General features: G+C 43.9%; 3 protein-coding genes across 5 annotated transcripts; 1 reads left to right on the forward strand and 2 right to left on the reverse strand.

Moving 5' to 3' along the window:
• Positions 1-2: 2 nt before the first annotated feature.
• Positions 3-10387, reverse strand: tex10 (testis expressed 10). Of its 2 annotated transcripts, none has more exons than XM_056444004.1 (16): positions 10348-10387; positions 9054-9257; positions 8770-8957; positions 8328-8654; positions 8026-8238; positions 7640-7892; positions 7447-7559; positions 7042-7289; positions 6696-6831; positions 5041-5210; positions 3790-3967; positions 2716-2932; positions 1212-1292; positions 927-1111; positions 563-773; positions 3-459 (listed from the first exon to the last, which is right to left on the reverse strand). In XM_056444004.1, exons 2-16 carry the CDS (start codon positions 9234-9236, stop codon positions 337-339), a joined length of 2826 nt encoding a protein of 941 aa, XP_056299979.1. In that variant the 5' UTR covers positions 9237-9257; positions 10348-10387; the 3' UTR covers positions 3-336. The 2 variants fall into 2 exon arrangements, with proteins under 2 accessions (XP_056299979.1, XP_056299978.1); XM_056444003.1 differs by lacking the exon at positions 10348-10387 and adding an exon at positions 10085-10315.
• A 246-nt stretch (positions 10388-10633) lies between these two features.
• si:ch211-197h24.6 (uncharacterized) lies at positions 10634-16207 on the forward strand. Of its 2 annotated transcripts, XM_056443963.1 has the most exons (12): positions 10634-10711; positions 11002-11089; positions 12401-12431; positions 13378-13455; positions 13537-13676; positions 13764-13889; positions 14511-14556; positions 14651-14716; positions 14821-15212; positions 15300-15404; positions 15619-15718; positions 15869-16207. In XM_056443963.1, the coding sequence occupies exons 2-12, from the start codon at positions 11018-11020 to the stop codon at positions 15910-15912; spliced, it is 1200 nt and encodes a 399-aa protein (XP_056299938.1). In that variant the 5' UTR covers positions 10634-10711; positions 11002-11017; the 3' UTR covers positions 15913-16207. The 2 variants fall into 2 exon arrangements, with proteins under 2 accessions (XP_056299938.1, XP_056299939.1); XM_056443964.1 differs by lacking the exons at positions 10634-10711; positions 12401-12431 and having other exon boundaries at positions 11001-11089.
• A 2837-nt stretch (positions 16208-19044) lies between these two features.
• Positions 19045-20868, reverse strand: rbm12ba (RNA binding motif protein 12Ba). Its single transcript, XM_056444383.1, has 2 exons — positions 20821-20868; positions 19045-20558 (listed from the first exon to the last, which is right to left on the reverse strand). The coding sequence occupies exon 2, from the start codon at positions 20531-20533 to the stop codon at positions 19142-19144; it is 1392 nt and encodes a 463-aa protein (XP_056300358.1). The 5' UTR covers positions 20534-20558; positions 20821-20868; the 3' UTR covers positions 19045-19141.

The raw sequence follows: 20868 nt of genomic DNA on the forward strand, positions 1-20868 counted from the left end.
TACTTGGATTTAAGTTTGTTTTTTTAAACTTTATTTTGTATCAAAAGTCGCCAGGTGCACTGGACAACATTAGCCAACAATACTCCGAAAAGCCAAAAGACAAACAAATACCAGGCTAAGAATGAAACATTAAAGCAGCTCAAAACAAACTGAAGCTCTTAAATCAATGTAGAGACTTCCTCGTCACTCAAAACAAACCAACATGTCATTTGACTATTCCTGTCTGAAAGTTTTGCTTTTGTGATCTGTGAGTGTTTTGTTTGTCAAAGTCACTGTAAGTTGTTTGAGATGGTGAACTGGGAAACACACCAGGTGGTGGTGGTGGTGGTCTGGTGGTCAGTACATGTCTCGAAGGCCCAGGTTTCCACGGCGAGCGGACGAGCCGTGACCCACGGTGACCGTATAACAGTAGAGCAAGTCCGTCAACCACTGCTCCCTGGTCGTACCGCGGGTATACCTCTGAAACACATACAGATAAAACCGTTAACATCCTACAGCTCCGCATCGAAACTGTGGTCTTTAAATCGATCTCTGTGAATGTCGCGGCGTGAGCTGCGGTCACCGTGAGGTGCTGCATGATCTCCTGCAGCAGGGCGGCGTTGGCCAGCAGCTGGTTGTGGATCGGCGTGTGCTGCAGCAGCATCGACAGCACCTGTCCGAGCCGCGGCAGCTCCTCTTCACTCAGATCGCCGACGCGCACCGACTGCAGAACCATTCGAAGCAGCCGAGGAACGGAGCTCAACGCCGACACGCAAGCGCCCCATATCGCCTCCCTGAGAACGTGGCACACGAGTGTTTGAAATCCCAGTTACCGTGTAGCTTTATCACATGATAATGGAAAACCGCTACACGAGAGGTCAAGATTTCACATCAACAGGAGGTCCTTCCATCACGGAGCAGCGAGAGGTTGGACTCGATCAACACACCTTTTGTGGGTGGTTTCTGTCGGCAACTCCGGCTCCAGGGTGACGAGCAGAGTCAGCAGGCTCAGGCAGCACTGGGACAGGAAGCGCAGCATGGGCTCAATCGGCAGGATGGACAGGTCCAGTAATCTGGACACTGCTCTCAGCAGCCCGGCCGCCATGCTGTCCGGCACCACTCCTAACTTGGTCTGACACACGGAGCGGCATTCAGGACCATGTTTTCAAATAAAGACAATGGTAACGCATTCAACCATGATTGACGAATGCTTCGTGAAAACTATTTCTTACCAGGTATTTGCAAATGCCATTTTGTAAGATGTCAAAGCACTGAGACTTTGAACCCAGAGATTCTAGACTGTGGCAGACTTCCTGTGAATAAAACAAAACATAATGTCAAACAAGCCGTTTTCATAGAATTCCTTCAGTGATAAACTGATTACAAGTGAAATAGAGAATTCTAGGTTTTCTAGTCAGAGTTTTGCTTTCAACTCTTTTCAGTAGACTATAAAAATGTGTTTCTGCAAAATCCCAGAGGAAGAACTGCACTAAACCTTATTTTCTTAGAGCTACTGAAGCTGTGACGCATCGACTTTTGAAATTTACAATTTCTGTATCAAATAAAAATTCATGCCAAAAACAAACGTGTTGGGGTTTTCATGCAAAATTCTCTGGATACAATTCATTCCCAGATGTGTAATGTCAGGTAATAATAGCTGTTCTTTGTAGAAAAACAATGGCCGGGTTGTGAAATAAAACGGCAGTAATGATATTAGAGAGAAACGATTGTAGAGAAAATTAAGGAAAAACGATTGGTTTCAAACAGCTTTAACCACGTCACTGCTGTAAATAGACGGCGCATTGGAAATAAAGAAAGCACATTTCTACATCCCCGTCTGAACAAGGTAAGGCCTTCACTTCGTTGTTACCTATTTAAAGATTCACTAAACAGGATGTACATTTCATTCTTACAGGGAGGGTAACGAGATGCTGCGACAAACTTTTTACAAGTGAAAAATAAGGCTACGCTTTTCCTCATTAACTTTAAATCCAAATCAAATTCTCATTAGCTTTTATCAAATTGCGTGCTGAAGTGCAGGAGTGAGTTGCGAGCCAATGCGTGTCAGAACGGTGCACCTGTTGGCATTCTCGCCGTCATTAAAAACAATCCTGTCTCATTAGTCGAACCAGAGTTGACACAGTCCGTCCCTTAATGCCACCCCCCTCACCACCACGTGGCCCCTCCCTCCTCCTTCCCGTCACTTGCCTGTGATTGACTCAGACAGGGAGATGAGAGAGGCAGGATCTGAGGGCTTAATTGAGGAGCTGAATAAGTGATTATAAGCCCCCCCCTTGCTCACAGACACACACACACACTTGCCCCAGGGCATAGTAATGTTAACTGTAATTTCCTGTGCAGAAATGTCACACTCCCATCATGCCATGGGCTCTCATTAGCATTTGTGCATATCCGCTATGCCCGATAACCACGCATCTCCAACCTGCGCAACGCGATAAAGGTTCCCCTCTCAGCCGTAGTGCGACGATAAAGCTTCCACCCTCTGAGCTCTATATGAGAGACGGAGAGGGACCAGGGAGACGGAAAGACCAGAGCTGTGTCCAGAATATCAACACTTTTCAATTTTCAAAACAATGTCTTCTCTTCCTTCGCCTCCAAGTCCCTTCTAGGTTCATTTTCAAAGTTGTGACCAAATCTTTCTGATTGGCAGTGGTCATGGAAAAAGTTAGAACGTATGCGAGGTTGGAGGTAATTATGAGTGTGCAGTGTACGCACCTCAACAACATCCCAGTGGTGCGTGAACTGCTCCAGCGGCGTGGGGTAGAGGCTGAGAGGCGAGAGAGGGGAGGGAGGAAGGGCGTCGCTGGCCTCCTGCAGAGAGGCCAGCTTGTCGGACGAGAATCCCGTCAGGGTGGAAAACAAGAAGCTGATGTAGTCCACGTCCTGCAGAGCCGCTTCCTGGCTCCCAACCGACCAGCCACTAAAAGACGACCTACAGAACACAAGCAGTGAACCATTATCGACTCAAAATCGGCATTAATCCCAAAACCATGTCTTTCTGAGTATCAAACATTTTAATGGCTTCTAGATTTTGCAACTTTAAAAAAATGGTACTTAATCTACAAAAGATAACAATTTCCTGGTTATTCATTCCTCATCACATTTCTTATGATCTTTTTCATGATGCCCTGTTTTGTGAGAGCATCAAATTGAGGATAATAGAGGATGGAAATAAAGTTCCTTGTCCCGAGGGGAGGATAGATCTGTAACAGTAGGAAATGCGAGTGAATAACAAGTGTGTTTTGTGATGCCCGGGGGGGCACATGCCGACTGAACAGTCTCCTCGATACTCCATGACGACTCTGCATTCCAGCATCCCAAAGAGCTCTTTGTATCATACCCATTACACACACATCCCTCCCCACTAGATGTGTACAACACTGGTACAAGCAGAAGGCCAGAGACACAAATGCATGCAGATGCACACACTGTCACAGGCAGAGGTGAGCTAAAATATAGAAACAGATTTTATCGTCACCTGTAAGTTTAATATTTTTAAATATACGGGGAATCCACATCAGCACATGTCAACAGGCAGGTCAGAAACCAGAAGAAATGTCTGGGATCTAACTGTCAAAGCGCAATACTGCCATCTGAGGGCGGCAGGATAGAGTGCTTTGAGTGTCCAGCACCATTTCCTGATCGGTTGAACTGTTTGGCTCCAAAAGGGAGGGCATTCCTGCGCTGTTAATGCTTTTTTTCCTTCACAGGATTGTCTCCTCACACACATATGGCAATACATTGAGTTAAAGTGGCCTCTACATGTGTACGGGGTTTTTCCAAGCTCACCGAAGGTGTACGATACGAATCAGAGAGGCAGTGAGGCCGGCAGAGATTCGTCCAGCGGTGCAGCAGTAGCTGAGGTTGGCCAGAAGAGACTGGGACATCGTGGGTAGAAAGTAGAGTAGCTGGACCATTCGTTGCTGGGACTCTACTGGTAAAAACACCATTACTCCTTTCTGTGGATCTTCACACGCCCACACACACACACACACACACACACACACTTCACATGTTATTACTTAGACACAGCAACACACTACACCCTCTGGGGATACAAGAGTAAGCTTTCTCAAGAACACCAAAGAGATACCCAAAAAACCAGACGTACGAACTAGGACAAAAGAGACAGACAGGCAAAGCCACGACCGTGAGGGCTCAGATAATGTGTGTGTGGCGTTACGTCCGTCTCTGACGCACATGCTGATGTCAGAAGCCCTCGGACAAAAGGAGTCTTGTGATGGTGAATTGCTGGCTCTGCCGCAGTTTCTGTCCAACCCCCTCCTCTCGTGGCCCAACTCGGTCACAACACAAGCCGACTATCCTCTCACCCTCAGAGCAGTGGCTGTGTACAGGCGTATAACCACCTTTCATCTCTGGTGGTAGTTCAGTTTTACAAAGTTGTCTGGGGTGGGAAACATGGAGTTACACCGCCTCCTAGGGAAACTCTGGTGTAACATATGGTTCATAATCCTGCTGGCACAGTAACATTTTTCTCTTTGGTAATCTGACCATCGTTGCTGCGTTCTATATTGTATTAAATGTACATGGAAATTAAAATGTCTTTTACACAAGTATTAATTATTATCCTTTTCATTAATTCAGTTGTTAAAATAAAAAGCATCAAACTACAGCATCAGCTCCGACTGCATATCCCTTTAATTACTTCTAAATCTGCAGCTAAAACTGAGCTGGAATTGTCTTGAACAAGCCAGATAGAGAATTCTCCAAGACTACAGCGACTATCTTTGGGTTGAATGATTCAAACCGTGGACCTCTGTCCACATCCCGATTCGTGCTGCCACTTCAGGTGTTTGCTTGTTGATGGAAAACACGTGTATCTGTATCCAGAGGTGCAACAAATCACAAACATCTATGCCATAAAGGTTTTCTGTCCTATGAGGGTGGGTGATGTCTGCTTTTCAGGCATGGCTGCGATATAAATCTGACGATTATATCTAAAATGATTAATTATAATTGATATCAGAAAACCTCTATGATCATTCTCCCTTTATTGTCCCTCTAATTGAGTGTGCGTACCGTAGAGGGTGCAGGCGTGTGTTTGCAGGCTGTTGAGCAGCTCTTTGTGTCTCCGAGAGGCGGCAGCCTGGATTGACATGATGAGTTGTGCAGAGAGAGTTGGGTTAAGGTGGCCCAGCAGGGACAGCTGCATGGGAAGAGATTCCAACCAACGACACAGCACCTTACTCCTTCAGAGAGACGGAGGGAGGGGAGAACCAAACGCAGCAAGCGTCGGTTTGGAATTAAGTGTCTGGATATTTTTTTAATGGTACAGTAGAATGATGTAAATAGGTTCATGTCACATGTGTAAAGGTCTAGAAATAAATAAGAAATATTTTAACTAGAGATGCACGGATCAGGTTTTTGGTGCCGATCACCGATCACTGAAATCAGTACCTGCCGATCCGATAATACCGATCACGGTGTCGATTGAAGCATTCTATTTATTGTGTAGCATTATTGCCTAGGACTATGAGGAAATACATATATAAAGCAAGTCAAACATTAAAGAAATTACCGATTTCTTTAAACATTTAGGACTTTTACTTTGAAAAATGTCCTAATTGATACATTACAATTGTTTGATTGCTATTGTAGGGGATTTCAGATATGTATGGAACACATCTGCATTATTCATTTCCTGGAACTCTTGGGGAAATCTATTTACAGGACTTTTCTTAACATACAAAAGTCTGACTTATTTGTATAAACTCTTCCTTGGTACAGTAAAAATGTTTTAATGTTAGCATAATTTAAGCTAAATCTCAGAAACGATCTATAAAGATACAAAATCAGTTCATTGTTTACTTTTATATGTTCGTGTATGATTTGTCGACATCTTATTTTGATAAACGGATGTTGTTTCACGTGGTTCTTTCCGCTAACTTTGCAAAACCGGATGTTGTCACTTAAATCCTTCCGCTAACTTTATCAAAACCCTCACGCGCTCCCGATCGAATGTGTTTACCGTGAACATCAGTCTATAGGGGCAGACATGTGAGAGTCGGCTGAGTTGACCCAGTGATTCAACTCGGGGGACGGGGACGCCGCTCGGTGGTGAGGATCCCCTCGTGGACCTCTCACTCTGCGGCCCTCGCCGGGCGCATTGTCTCCGTTGCGATGCGCCGCGATTGAAACGTCTCTGATAGTTCTCGCAGATGTTACGTCATCTGATCGGCCGTTTTGAGAACGCCGATAATGGGAATATCGGCCGATATGGATTGGCGCCGATCAGATCGGTGCATCCCTAATTTTAACGCAGCGCTACAATAGCCAAGTGGAAAAAAGTTTTGCCTTATACAAGTCTTAGGCAATGGCACAGCCCTGAAGGAATTAGCTCGAGTAGGATGTTATTTCATGGAGACTAAACAACACATGATGCTCGTAAACCCGTCATGCATTTGAACAAAATTGCTCCCTAAACAGTCACTGGTCTGTGCTTATGACGCACAAAAACTGAGGTTGTGAGATGTAGTCTGAGTGTGAAAAACCATCATGCCATTGTGCGATGATAGTGTTTTCATCTACAAGATGAGTTTTAATTTATTATACTATAAATATTCAAAACAGCTAATCTACAATATGGAGCTATTGCTGTCTTAGCTGTGTATAATAAGCATTGGAAATGCCCAGTTTGCAGATCTCACAAGTTGAAAAACAATGTCTGAGGTTACCGTGCTATGTGTGCATGTCCTTGTTCTTGCAGATAGAGCTTGCTGTAAAAAGAAAGCAGCAGAGATCGTGTCTGTAGAGTCAGGGTCCGCTGCTTATAGTAGATATACACCGCCGCCAACAGATCATCCGTCACCGCTGCACAAATTCAAACACACATACAGAGAATACTGTTAAAATGACGTTGAAAAATATGGATACCTATATATATATTATTGTCCTAAAGAACTGAAGTGAACACATATATCCCAATATGTAGGTGTGTTCTGTAGTCCACTTTGCCTAATAATAACATTAATAAACTCTTACACTTTTGCATTTACAAAGATCAGATCAGCACAAGCTTACTTTTGCTTCTCTGTGTGAACACCATCTTCCACACGGTACCCAGTAGCATGTGGAGCTGCTTGTAGCTCAGTTTCACGCCGCTGCCCAGAGTGTAACGGACAAATGTCCTTAGAGGCGTCAGCCATTCTCCATCTGTCTCTCGGCCGAGTCCTTGCTTCTGGCTGAGGGAAACCATAACTTGGCATAGTGTAATGTTTAGGGCCAGAGGCTCCACTGTCAACACTGGGACGGCTGCAGTCTGCTTACTCCTAAAAGGAAGACCCGAAGGATTACAGTAGATTGTGCAAGTACAAGTCTTCATAGCAGAAGTTAGGATTACAGATCGGGGGGAGTTTATACAGTGATAATTCAAAATATTAGGGAGGGAGAAAGAATGGATTTTTTTAAAACATTGATCGTACTAACCTTTTGAGACCAACCTTCTTGGTATGTTTTGGTGTGTCCCGAGCACCATAGGGAAAGTTTTTCATGAAGTGCTGCTTAAAATCTTTGAGGTATTCTCTGTAGAACCATCCATCCTACTCAAAGACAAGGATTTTTAGAAAACAGTTTCTTGTACAAAAACTACCGTGTGATGCTTGTCCTCTCCTCCTCTCACCAGTGCATCCTGGTGCTCCCTCTGTGGTGCCAGTTTTCTCAAGAGTTGCAGAATAGACAACACTTGGAACATTACTGACATGGCATCTGGGTTGAGCAGGTGGGCGCCCTCAGTGGTGTTCCAGGGACAGTCACTGGTAATGGCTTCTACCCACACTTCAAGCAGAAGAGGCACCAGTGTGGCTGCAAAGCTCTGAACAGTCTCAGCTGAGTCCAGACCTTCATCCATTGTGTTTCCAGGGTTCACCTCGGATCTATACAGAGAGAGAAAAAAATAAAGAATATGATTCAGATTAAATCCAATTGTTTAAAATCAACAAAAACTGTTATTTATTTGTTAAGTCTAGTTAATTTAAATCCTGTCTGTTTCCTATTCCTTGATGGTACCTGAGTCTAAAGGTGGACTGGGGGGTTGGTTTGGACCCAGAATGCTCATACACCTTCACTCCGACCTTGCTGTAGGCGAGTTCTTCCCAGTTGAGATACAGAGGTGTAAGGTTGCTCTCTCCACTGGAGCCAAATGCTCCTTCAGTTGGAATAAAAATATCACTTTCCTCCATCGGTCTTTCCTCAACTACTGCTTGCAGAAAGCACCCCAGCCTGAAATACAAATGACACAAACCAAAGCATTATCAGCTAGAATTTGATAACTAAATTCTTTAAAACCTGTTTGCACATGGTTTTCATACCTGGTGAGCACAGATAGCCGCCACTGCTGATTAGTTACAGCCATGTTAGGGTTGATGGACAGTGCCCAGGTCTGTGTCTTAGCATCCTGGGCCTTTTTGGCTTTTCCACTGGTTTGTCTGTGAGAGATCAACTCCAAGAAGTGAGTGAGGAGTACTGCAGGCCGTGCTGCTAGCAGAGCAGGGTAGTGCTCCAGCAACACATCCAGGATCTTAATGGAGTCCTCCTGGATGCTTGTCTCAATGTGGCTCATAGCACAAGTTAGGTGGGCACTGAGGACGGGGTGAAATGGAGCCACTCGTTCTGCAGGCACAGACTGTGCAATGAACCTGGAACGATTGTGGACAGTTTAGCCCATGTTATTCACATTTTATTTTTCTAAATAAAAGCAATGTGTTTTTTTACTGTATTGTTGCATTCCTGCATCACTGCTGCTTCGCTAACCTGAGCACTCGAATAGCTGCCACGCGAACGTTGCCATCCTTATCTGTGAAAACAGCCCCCACTTCAGAAATCAGGCGAGACAGATGCTGCTCTAACAGAGAAGGATTATGGGACAGCAACTCTCTCAAACCCAATAAGGCACTATTTTTCATATTGGCATTGTGATGGTGGAGCTGAGACAGGAGGTCCTGGTGCAGCAGAAGGAAAGGGAGACAAAGCAAAACAAATTATAGTAGTCCAAACGTGAATGGAGTGAAATAATGTGTTTGCTGACAAGATCTTACATTGATACCAAGATTTTTTTGCGTGGTGGGGCCACTTGAGTCTTTCTTCAGCTGCTGGGTTAGATTTATCCCCTTTGAGCGGAAGTTGGTGTTGGTGGCATTATCAGCTTTGGGCTTCGTCTTTCCCACCTTTAACTTGACCTTCTGGAAGTCATCCTGTCTCTTCTTCTTCTTGGACTTCATTTTAGCAGTCTAGACTGCTGTCTGTAACCAGGCAGGTGAGAGGAACTGAGTGAGCATTGAGTGCACATGTTCGGTCTGGAGAGATAGAGTATTCAAAATGCATTGTAGTCATGGACGGATTAAGAAACCACGGGCCCCTGGGCCTGGACGTGTCAAGGCCCCCCCCCCCCGCAACAAAAAAAACATCCCTAACAAAACAGTCCGTATGGAACAACGATACCGGAGCTGAGCAGACAACATAACGCGAATTATATGACCATGACATGAATGACTTAAGCCTAGCATATACCGGCTATGGCGCATCGTGTCATATCATCATATCAATACAAAGTTAATAAAAGCGACTTCACGCAGAGGCTCTGGTTTAGGGGCCCCCTGAGCTCATGGGCCCCTGGTGCCGGTAGGCTCGTTCGGTAATCCATCCCTCAGTAGGACTATTGGGGCCTTGTTACTGACATGAATGACTTATGCCCAGCATATACCGGCTACGGCGTATCGTGTCATATCATCATATTCATATCAATACAATGTTAATAACAGCGACGTCACGCGCGGAGGCTCAGGCCCAGGGGCCCCCTGAGCTCATGGGCCCCTGGGCCTGGGCCCGGTAGGCCCGTTGGTTAATCCATCCCTGATTGTAGTCTGTACACACTGCTGATGTTTCTCTATGGGAGCGTTTAAATCGTAAAGGCGGCGCCTCTGTCAACGGCAGATCGCTTGAGTTAACGCTAGCTAGCTTGTAGCTAGCTAATTGTTCAGCATCATGCATTATTTATGTATTTAACTTCCTATTTTTTTGTAATCCTCTGCTATTCTCGTAATAGGTTAACATGGCATCAAACACTCACCCGATATGTGTGTCGGTAAAGATTATAAATTGTCAATACATATGAAAATAAAATGTTCTGTTCCAATCTCGTGTTGAGCCTCGGGTCCTCTAACTCAGTCCTCCGCTGCGAGGCTGACGATACAAAACGTGTAACCGCGACTAGGACCCCACGAGCGTTTCTAAGCTGCCCCGCCGATACGTAAAGCCTATACTGGTCATTGGAATTTACTAAGTACAAAAGTTTCCCCTTCGTGGCCTGAGAAATATAAACGTGCTCAATACCTGATTCCGTTTAGTTCCAGCAAGGTGGAACGGCAAGCCCCGGCATACAAAACGAACGCACTGCCAAGGTATCCTGGCGAGTGCCTTCGAAACATTATAATTAATAATAAATACAATAAATGGTCAAATTGTAAATGGCATGGAAATGCCTGACAAATGCACGAATAAATGTAACCTAATTTGACTTGTGTTTTTATTGAAAATGTAAAATAGTTAAATTGGGCTTTTTTTTAGATTGGCAAAAAACAAGGCCACCTAATATCTCCGAAGCAGCTTTGGTCTTCTCTTTTTTTCGTCATACCGCTGTTCCTGCGCCGCCGCTCGTTTGCTTCGGATAACTCGTAGTTTGCATCAAATATCTCGGGTAAGGTCGGTAATAGTTAGTTTAGTGTCTTGCTGTTTAGCTAGTGGTGATATGTTTGTTCTTTGGCGTTTGTATTTGCTTCGATGTTGTTCAGAACAAGCGTAATATTGTCAAGAAGCGGGTAAATGAAGGCTCGGCTGGGCCTGCGATGAAACGAAACAACACAATTACAAAGAGGACAACATAACATGGATCATAACTTAATAACGACTAATGAGAGCGTGTCTCTACGTCGAAGGGAGGCTTTGTTGGCATATGAATGTTTTAAATTCCTCTTCTTTGACCCACAGGAGAGTAACTGAGGAAATGGAGGTTCATGCTTCAGTCAACCAGCCTGCAAAACATGGGCCGCAGTCATACCAGATGAGAAATGGCACGGTAGGTATCACAATAACAATGTATGCAACCAATAACGGCACAAACAAAAACACCTCACATGGGTCATGCTGACCGCTCATGGAGGAAACATGATTTCTTTTTGAATATTGTTTCTTCTTATTGGTGATATTGTACACGGGCTGTTGTGATGCCTGATGGAGTCAGGCGGCAGCAGTCCTTTGGCACTTGGACTTGGTGCCAGCCTTTGTGCTCTCAGGATCGGTTGTTTTTGCACTCCGGTGTTTGAAACCCCCACTCAGTGGTCTGGGCTTCACATATGTGGCCAGTGTTATCACTGCTGTGGTTTAAAGGAGTTTCTCAGCACCCGTTTTGCAAAGTCCACTTTGGTGGCTTCACAATGCAAACATTTCTTCAGTGTTCTGAAACTGATTTAAAGTTCACACTTTTTCTCAGATTTCACATTTAGTTTTATGTGGACTGTGACCTGGGTTCTCCGAACCAATGTCTAATGGTCACTCAGTTTTTACACCTGAGTGCCGTCACGTCCACAATAATAAAGACTGTAGCAGCTCTCCTAGAGGGGGACTGTTTTTTGGCTGCAAAGCAGACTATGTATGCAGTGATTACTAAAAGTTAATGGATTTCAGGACAAGAAATCCCACTATTAACTGGTGAATTTGTTGTAAAAGTTATTTACATCTAACACGCGCATTACCGCTTATTTTGCTTTTATGACCCACATGCAGCATTTTGATATTCCCTTGTGAAATACATGTCTCAGGTTGTATAACTGCCAGAGATAACCCCTAAACCCCAAACCAGGCCACAAAATAAAATAATGCCTTACCTTAGCTCCTCCTAAAAAAGGAGATCAACATTTAGTTGGTTTCAGATCTTGTCTGTTTGCTAATCAAACCTAGAAATAGGGGCTCCCAGACACGCCACACTTTTCTGCAACATCTTGATTTCTTTATCCTGTGAAAGGGTTTGTTAATATGGCCGACCTGTTTGAAGACATTTTTTTATGTACCCTTCATTCAGAGTATCAAAGCTTTCAAATGCCTCCCTTTCTAACGGATAATTTAAATGTTGCTGTTCTATATTCTCATTTATTGAGAATTTAGACTGGTCACCAGACTACTTTACTTTATTATTATATTATATTTACATACCTGTCTCTTTGACTGACACTGCTTGATGCAGAGGTCATAAAGAATAAGGAAACTATTGGCGCTATGGCATATGTGGCGGACATAGATGAGGAGTTCAGTCCTCTGCTAAGTGTCACCCTGTCACTAATGCCTGTATGTGTCTCTCTCCTTCATGTGGGTTTATTCCCTCCATTGACAGAAAAAGCAGCCGCAGCATTCTGCTGACATAGGTAAGTCCTTTATACACAGTGCCAGTGCTGAGAGTTGAAGCTTGAAATCTTGATTCCCTGCTTCACATCATGGGTGATGGTGGCATGTTCACCACTCTTTGAGACTTGCACTCTCAGAAACGGGCGAGGGGGGCTGTTGTGTTGCTATCCATAGTTTTGATCTGTGGAAATCACCACTGCAGAAATTATGCAAAACTATTTCCAATATATTGCCACAACTTTCCCTTTTCAAATTATTGTCAACACTTCGATGATTCAGAAGAAATATACTGAACAATCTTAGAAAGTTCTACCCCTTCTCCTAAAATGATGCGATAGAGCAGCACCACAGGCTCTACTAGTCCCGCGGGACACCGACACATGGCCTTAAAGCAGCGGCACATATGCTGGTTGCTGATTTAATGCACTTTTGTGCTGGGAAGTTTTTTTTTCTTTCCCACCATTAAATATTTGATCACTGCTGAATGCAATCTTTTTGTATTATTCAGAAGCCTGTGCTACACTGGCTTGAGTGATATTTGGTTGTAATACATTATTTTTTTAATCTGATAACCCTACTTGTTTCAGATTATGCAGGATTGTATTGTGTTTGCACTTGGACTGCTTCATCAACGCGACACACAGGTGATTCTCCTGTGGTTGGACACAGTGAGAGGCAATGCATCGTTGGAGCTGGAGTCCTGCAGCCCAATCTGGGCCTGCATGGGGGTTAGCCAAGAACTGATGTTCCCGTTCTTCCCCCAGGCTTCAAAAGTGCACATGAGTTTGGGTTTCTAATGGTTGTTCAGTTCATTTAGACGGAATAAAATGTTTTGGTCATCACCAGACACAGGATGCAATTTGTTAACTTTGTTGTCTTCTCAGCGAGGATTATTACCATCACAGGTTTCTCTGTGTGGATCATTATAAAGCTTTGCTTCGTGTTGACCACTGTTGTTTATTCTAGTATACTCCAAAGGGGCGTCTATCCAGACCATGCCCTCGCTCAGCAAACTTTTGAAGGGAAACACTGAGTGCGTCATAGGTAAGCAGAAGGCTTTTTTTACCGCCTTCCCCTTCTGTATGGAATATCATTCCCATAATCAATGACCGTCGATGTCTGCAGGTCTTCAGTTTGTGTGGGAGTACCGCAGCCCCAGTAAATCCGTCCCACCACACTACCAGTGCAAACTCTGTGCCGTCTCCCGCCTGCAGCATGATATGGTTGCCCACATCAAAGGCTGGAAACACAGCTTCAGATACTTGGTGAGTGTTGCTGGTTTCTTATTCTGCCTCCAAAGGTTTGATATTCCAAAATGACTCGTCCTATTCGAATGTTTGTCTTGTACACAGAAACATGTCTATCCTGACAAGGTCAGATATGAGGAGGAAGAGGCCATCAAAGACCCGGCTGTAAGGAAGGCAATTAAAGAAATTTCCATTTCGGTGCAGGAAGCAGAGGGAAGTGGGACCCTGAAGGTGAGTGTTGGGCACATATCACAGCAGCATTGGCAGAAAAGTCTTGTTTTATCCTCCTTGGCGTATTTTGTATCAATCATTGGAAAATAAAGTCAAAGCACTGGTGAGAAGAGGAAATAAAAAGTGCAACATCCATAATTTTGAAAGCTTATTAAGCACCAGGACACAGAAGTAGTTGATAATACTGTGAGGCAGGATCACAACTCCTAAGGTGACCACAGCATTAATGAATAGTTTACCTTCCATTTCAACGATTGCAAGGTGAACTGTAGACTTCGGCTTTTTACATTATAAAGCCATCAAACAAGAGTGTGTGCATTGCAGCAGTAGTGAAGCCAGATACTTTTCTTTTTCTTGCACGTTTGACATTCAATTGATTTCATGTTTTGTGTTATTTCTGTTCATTATAATTCTTATTTAGAAAAAGAAATCTTAATTCAGCCAAATTGGAAGAGCAGGCTTTAAAAAAAATCTGAAATGGGAATCTGTTTAGAAAATTGCACTCGTTTAATCTCTACAGCCCTACAAATGTTGCACGTTTCTATTTGAGCAGTGGGTTTATTTATTTAATACATCATGATTGTGGATTTGACATTTGTCTATTCCTGTTGTGACCGACAGGTGATTCTGAAGGAGCCATGTGAAGTCCTTGCTTTTAAAGGACTCCGTAAGTCACTCTATGAAATAGCTTCGTAAGAAAGGATTTCCCGTTGGACGGTAACTAAGTTGTGAACGTCTCGTGTCCTTTCCCTCTCTCACAGGTACTGCTATTCCTAAATGTATGCCTCCAACAGCACCCGGGATGGGACCGAAGAGACCACCCTTTGGTGAGTCATTGTTATCCTTGACGCATAATCTAATGCTGTGCATGTAGGCCTGTTTTCTGATTAATAACTGTATGCAATGTATTTAAATGGCACATGTCTCTCAGGTCCCAGGTTCTCTGACCCAAGGTTTCCAGGGGAGTTTGCTCCTCAGGGTTGTCTTTTCCCTGACTATCCAGTGGGAGACTATGAGGAGCCTGACTTCAGCGGCTTTGATTACCCGGCCAGGCAAGATTCTCTTGGCTCTGGTATGGATCGAAGACCTTTCCCAGATGCTTTGGGTCATCGCCCACCTGGGCATGGAGATGGCTTTGGACCAGGGGGTGGAAGAGATGGCTATGGAAGGAGTGGCCTCCTCGAGGACAACCCAGGCAGGATGCACACTGAGTACCGGACGAGCTTATTGGACAGACCAATAGACAAGTCACTGGAGAGGCCAGGCTTGATGGGAGCGGCGCCAGAAAGTAGCAATCGTTCTAATACACTTCTCACCTACCTGGTATGGCATCTCATTCCTCGGGTCCCTCCACAACATAATAAATGTGTCAATGTTACATGCAGTAACTTTTCTAAATGTGTTTTTTAGGATACCTTCCGGATAGAGAATGAGAATGACGCACAGATGGTGCTGAAGGTGACACAGAAACTGACAGATGTGCTGATGGAGTACAGACTGAGGAGTGTATCAAGGGTATGGAGCTTGTTTATACTCAAACACAGCCCTGTTCTCATATTTAAAACAGTGTTAAAAAATAAATCCTTGATCTAGCTCAGAAAACCAGATTTGCATGTGTCGAGATTTCTCAGTTGTTGAATTCTGGTGACTTCATTGAAAGATGCAACGGTGTATTTGTCATCATGTGCATTGCGTCCTCCTAAATGTTCTGTCTTCACTTCCTCCTCAGGGCCCCAGTGCGAACAACTTTTTGATGAGCTCCACGAACTTCACTCCAACCCCCAGATTGTTAAGCAGTCGCGACCGATTCCCTTCCACTAGCCTCCTGGGTGTGTAAACAGTCTCCCTTCAATTTTTACATTTCATGCATCCACGATTCAAAGAGTTGGAGACGTCTCAGTTGCTCAAGACAACATGTACGTGAAAAACATCTTTCTATGTTCCGTCTTTTGATTGTTCTTGGCATGTTGTCTCTGCAGGTCAACCCAGGCACTCTGATGGCCCGCCCAGGTATTACAAATGACAATCCCAAGATGCGATACGTCATCTTCTCATCCCTCGGTCTGCCTAAGACATGTGCAGCAGTCAAATTAAATGTTGTGGTAATGTTTATGAATTTAGGCGTAGTTGTTCATTTTCTTCTTAGTTTTCCTTCTTTTTTTTAAAATGTTAACTTTGTTAGAATGAAAAGATGTCTTACTTTGGAAGTTTTACATAGAATTACAAGTGTATGTTTTCAGCAGCTTAAACTGAACTCAAGTGTATGACCATTTTTCATTTCCCAAGGCCCTGTTGTATTAAAAGAAATGGAGAAAGTGCGTGTTTTGATATCCATTCAATGCAAACCATTCCGTTAAAAACACATTCTTCAGTTGTGGGTAATGTATTTCCAAATACATTCTGAAATAGTCCCAGAAGTGTTAGACACTCATCTACTGGTGGAGCAAGTTTCAGTGGACAAATAACTTCATCCCAGGTTTACGCGATAAAGCATGTTTAGGGCTGCAACAACGAATCGATAAAAATCGATTATTAAAATAGTTGGCAACGAATTTCATTATGGATTCGTTGTGTCGCGCGATTATTACGGCGCTCAAGAAGTCACGGAGTATAAACAAAGTAGATTTGAGCGCAGAGCGGCGCAGGAGAAACCAGAGTGGAGGGAGAGACGGAACGCTGCGTTGTGAGAGCCAATCAGCGCTGAGCTGCTCCTCTGTTGATGAATCTAATTGGCTGCTGCTGCTCACGTGGCGCTGGATGCGGAAGTCCTTCACGTAGTCGGAGACATTCACGGAGCTAAGTGCGCCTCCGGGTGACGTCATGACCCCAGACACCAGGGCGCTACATGTCACGACGTGTGTGGCATTTCCACAAGATTATAACGTAGAAAACATGGTTCTTTATTCCGTGGCGGATGGCTGAAAATATTTTTCCATGGAGAAAGGCAACGGAGATAAGCCACGCCCCCTCACCGTATTAGGCGTTTAACCCATAAATAGCCAATTCAGGAGAGTAAACGCTGTCAGTCTGTTTGTGACGGGTTCATCCACATGACCAGTGAACAGGGTTCACGCTGACCAGTGGATCTCCAGGACCTTTCCATGACTTTAAACCAAATTTCCATGATTAAACATTTAATGAAAACTCTGTGTATACATGAACAAGTGAGAAGATGTAGTATTTAAAATAACAGAATTCCAAAGCATACCGTATATATACCGTGTAAATTAACTAGTGCTGTGAAAAATAACGCGTTAACTCAGTTAATCCAATTTCAGGTTTAACTAGTTTTTTTTTTTTAAACGCATTTTACGCATGCGCAGAATGAGCTTCCAATCCGTCTGTTGTTGGTCGACGGGACGAAAAAAAAGGCACTTGCAAAATGAGCTTCCAATCCACCACTTCAATCTGAACTCTGTCCGCTCTCATGCAGACGGTCTGTTCATCGGTAATGATCCTTCCGCAGGTTGACCTACGGAAACCTTGTGACGACTTTTACTTCCTGTAGATCAGGGTCTCAACACGTCGATCGCGACCTGCCAGTCGATCGCGGCGTAGTGTTGGTAGATCGCATGACATTAAAAAGATTGGCCCGCCCCCTGACATGTTCTCTAGAGCACGTCTTTGTTCTTTTATTAAACTAAACGTCTGTTGTTGATCGTATCTCCACAGCAGCATGTCATTTCTGTCTCTTCGCGTTGCGTTAACACTTATCGATCTCCGTCTCGCGCACCACAGAGCTCCGTGCGCGCGCATCGGGACCGAGCAAAAAAAAAGTCACTTGTCAATCTGTCCCCGTGTCCGGGCCGGTGAGGTTTCAGCTTTGCAGCGGTGTCCCCGCCGTCCCTTTCATCACGGCCCAGTTCATGAAGAAAACCCACACAGTCAGTTTGCCTCAGCAGCTGCTAGAGGAAGACTAGAGGCCTTTAGATTGTATCATGGTGGAGTTCATGGTTGACAAACAAGAGAAAAATGTTCTGTTTAACCCTCCTGTTACCTTTACATTTACTAACATATTTTACCCTCGGGGTCAATTTGACCCCAGCAATTAAAACCTCCAGAAAATTATTAGAATTAATATTGCTTCCCAAGTTTAAGTGTGAGGTACTTTATGTTTGTTTGTTGACTACCTAAATAGCCCTTTAAATATATAAAAAAGTTGATATTTCTTATATGTTTGACACAGTGAAAAACAGCCTGGGGTCAAATTGACCCGAAAGGTAACAGGAGGGTCATTCTGTTTAGGATGAAGATGTATTAATGTTCCAGATGGAAGAAAACTGCTAAATAACTGCTGAGTTGCAGCACCATTGTATAGAAGAATGTATAAATGTATATATCCGTCTTTTGTCATAAATCTCTATGTTCTCACAAAATATACCGAGAATATCGGTAATATGTGATTAATCATGATTAATCCCCAAAAACCTGTGATTAACCCGATTAAAAATTTTAATCGTTTCACAGCCCTAAAATTAACATTTGAATAAAACAAATTTGCATTACTTTTCCAAACATTTGGGGATTTTATTTTTTTCAATTACTTTTCTAGGCCTGCTAATAGCCATTTAAAAATTCCATGACTTTTCCAGGTTTTCCATGACCGTACGGACCCTGTTTTGAATAAAGGGTTGAAAATTACAGTGTTTTTGTTTTTTATCCGATTAATCGATAAAATAATCAACAGATTAATCGATTATCAAAATAATCGTTAGGTGCAGCCCTAATGTCTATGATTCTTTTTAATTTTGCTGTTGAACTTTATTCTATCTTGTGGTTCCTGCTCCAACGTTGCAGATCTATAATGGTATAGAAGCACATCACTGAGCAGTTAAATGTACCAACATTTTTTATTTAACGCATGGACATTTTAAGACATGGTTAAGACTCGGTTGGTTGATGCTACGAAGCAGAATTACAGTTGGTAGGCAAGTGGAATCAATCTTTGGCCTGTGATTGCATGTGAGCGATAATGTTCAATTTCCTGAAACATTTCTTGCCAAGATGTCCTCCATATGTGTCACATTTATGAGGGTGAGAAGCACTTTAGTCCCCATGAAGAGTTCACCGTTTCTCTTGTGAGCCAGTGCAGCGAGTATTTGAGATTTAAACTGAACCACAGCCTCGCCAATACCGTTGCCCTCACCGTCGTGCAGTGAGCTGATATTACCCTCCTTCACACCGTATGTACGGAAAAGTTTTTTTATGCAGTGTTTCTGTACATCTGCAGGCATGTTTCTGACAGACACGTCTTAGCTGCTGGGTCCGGGTTTACGATCGGTGGCTCTTCCGGTGTCTAATGGATTTGATTTACTCTTTCCATTTGGTTTGTTCTTCTCGGTGCCGGTCTTCGGACATTGCTCAAGACTTTTGTGATGCGTTTTGGCCATCATGTCACACATCATTGTTTTTGTGATTGAAGAGACCGCAATGGCATTAGAGCCCACATGGCAGCCGGTGAGATTCATTGCGTACTCATAATCCTCAGTGCGGTTAAAAATAAGAAAAGCAGTGGCTGTCCTTTTGCCTTCCGTGTCAAGCAGATGTTGTATATTGTAGTGTGCAATGTTTGGACAGCCAAACAATTCTTTTATTTCAGTCTTGGTCATACTGTTGGGAATATGATTGACCATGACAATGTACTCCGTAGTTGGAGGATGTCTTGGCTTTTTTAGAGATTGTGATGGGAACTGGTTGTTGAATGCTCGTCTCTTGCACTGCATTGCAGAAGTGTTTTTTTCTGTGAGGTATCCAGTTCCACCAAGAGGTTTCTTCTTGGGTGTCACACTCTCCCCACCAACTGCAAAAGCAGTCCACATCTTCTCAGTAGCTCCACGTACCTCCACACAGATGGGGCCCAGTGACTGTTGGTTGAAGAGAAGAGCATCACGTGCGTCCTGCACGTTTGCAAACTTCACAAGGCATGCGTGGCTACGTCCCAACTCAACATTCACTATGGCCTCCTGTACCGTCAGCCCTTTGAAAAATTGGCATATGTCCTCTTTTGTAGTGGAGGCTGGCAAACCAAAGAGTCTGACATAGCCTGGCCTTGAGACCAGAGTTTGCTTTTGTGTCATTTCATCACACACATCTGTGTCGTCGGCCTTGGGAGAATCAACTCTTGGCAGTGCCACACTGTTCTCACTTTGAAGGGATGACTGGAGACCTTGAAGGACAGTACAAAACCCAAGAAGAAATGCAGCATTGGAATCAAGTGAGTGTGCATTTGAGAGTTGGAGGTTCTTAATTTCAGGATTACTCGGCGGAGGCAGATTTGCACTATTTGGATTAAGAGGGTGTGCATTCAAAGGTAGCACATTCACATCTGTAGTCGACGGTGGTCTCTTCACAGACGGCTGCATGTGGGACTGTTTCTTCCTCTTTAATGATGACTTTAGTTTTTGCTCCAGTTCAGCCATGCTGCTTATGTGTAGAATCACCTTAGATCCTTTGAGGAATTTCTCAGTGTACCGCATGGCAAGCTGGGCATCTCTCTCAGTGGTGAATGCAATAAAAGCCTCTTTGAGACGTCCTCCCACTATGTACACTCCCCCATCAGGTATGCGAAGGCCTTCGAAGAACGTCCGTATATCTTCAGTACCTGCCTTTACATCCAGGCCTTGCAATCGCAAGATTATGGTCATTTTGCCACGACAGGCCACGTGGTGTCTGAAAAGTAAGACAACATTGATGAAAAATGACACGGTAACATGTTGAACGTTGCGATATTTCTACAGGATACCTGGCACGAAAAAAAAACACGTGGTGAAAGCGAAAGAGAACCCGGTCACATGTTGAAAACAAGTTTCCCCTCTATGTTGCATGTGCACACATACTAAACACAGTACAATTAATGTGTTTGCAGGCGCTGCGTCATGTCTCAGGTTGGCCATGACTACATGCTGAAAGAGAAGTTTACCGGATTCCTCACCTCTCACTTCTTCGTCCAAACTGCGCAATGAGCGCTGTTACCCGTACT

Source organism: Pseudoliparis swirei, chromosome 22, assembly GCF_029220125.1.
Source record: "Pseudoliparis swirei isolate HS2019 ecotype Mariana Trench chromosome 22, NWPU_hadal_v1, whole genome shotgun sequence".
NCBI lineage: Eukaryota > Metazoa > Chordata > Actinopteri > Perciformes > Liparidae > Pseudoliparis > Pseudoliparis swirei.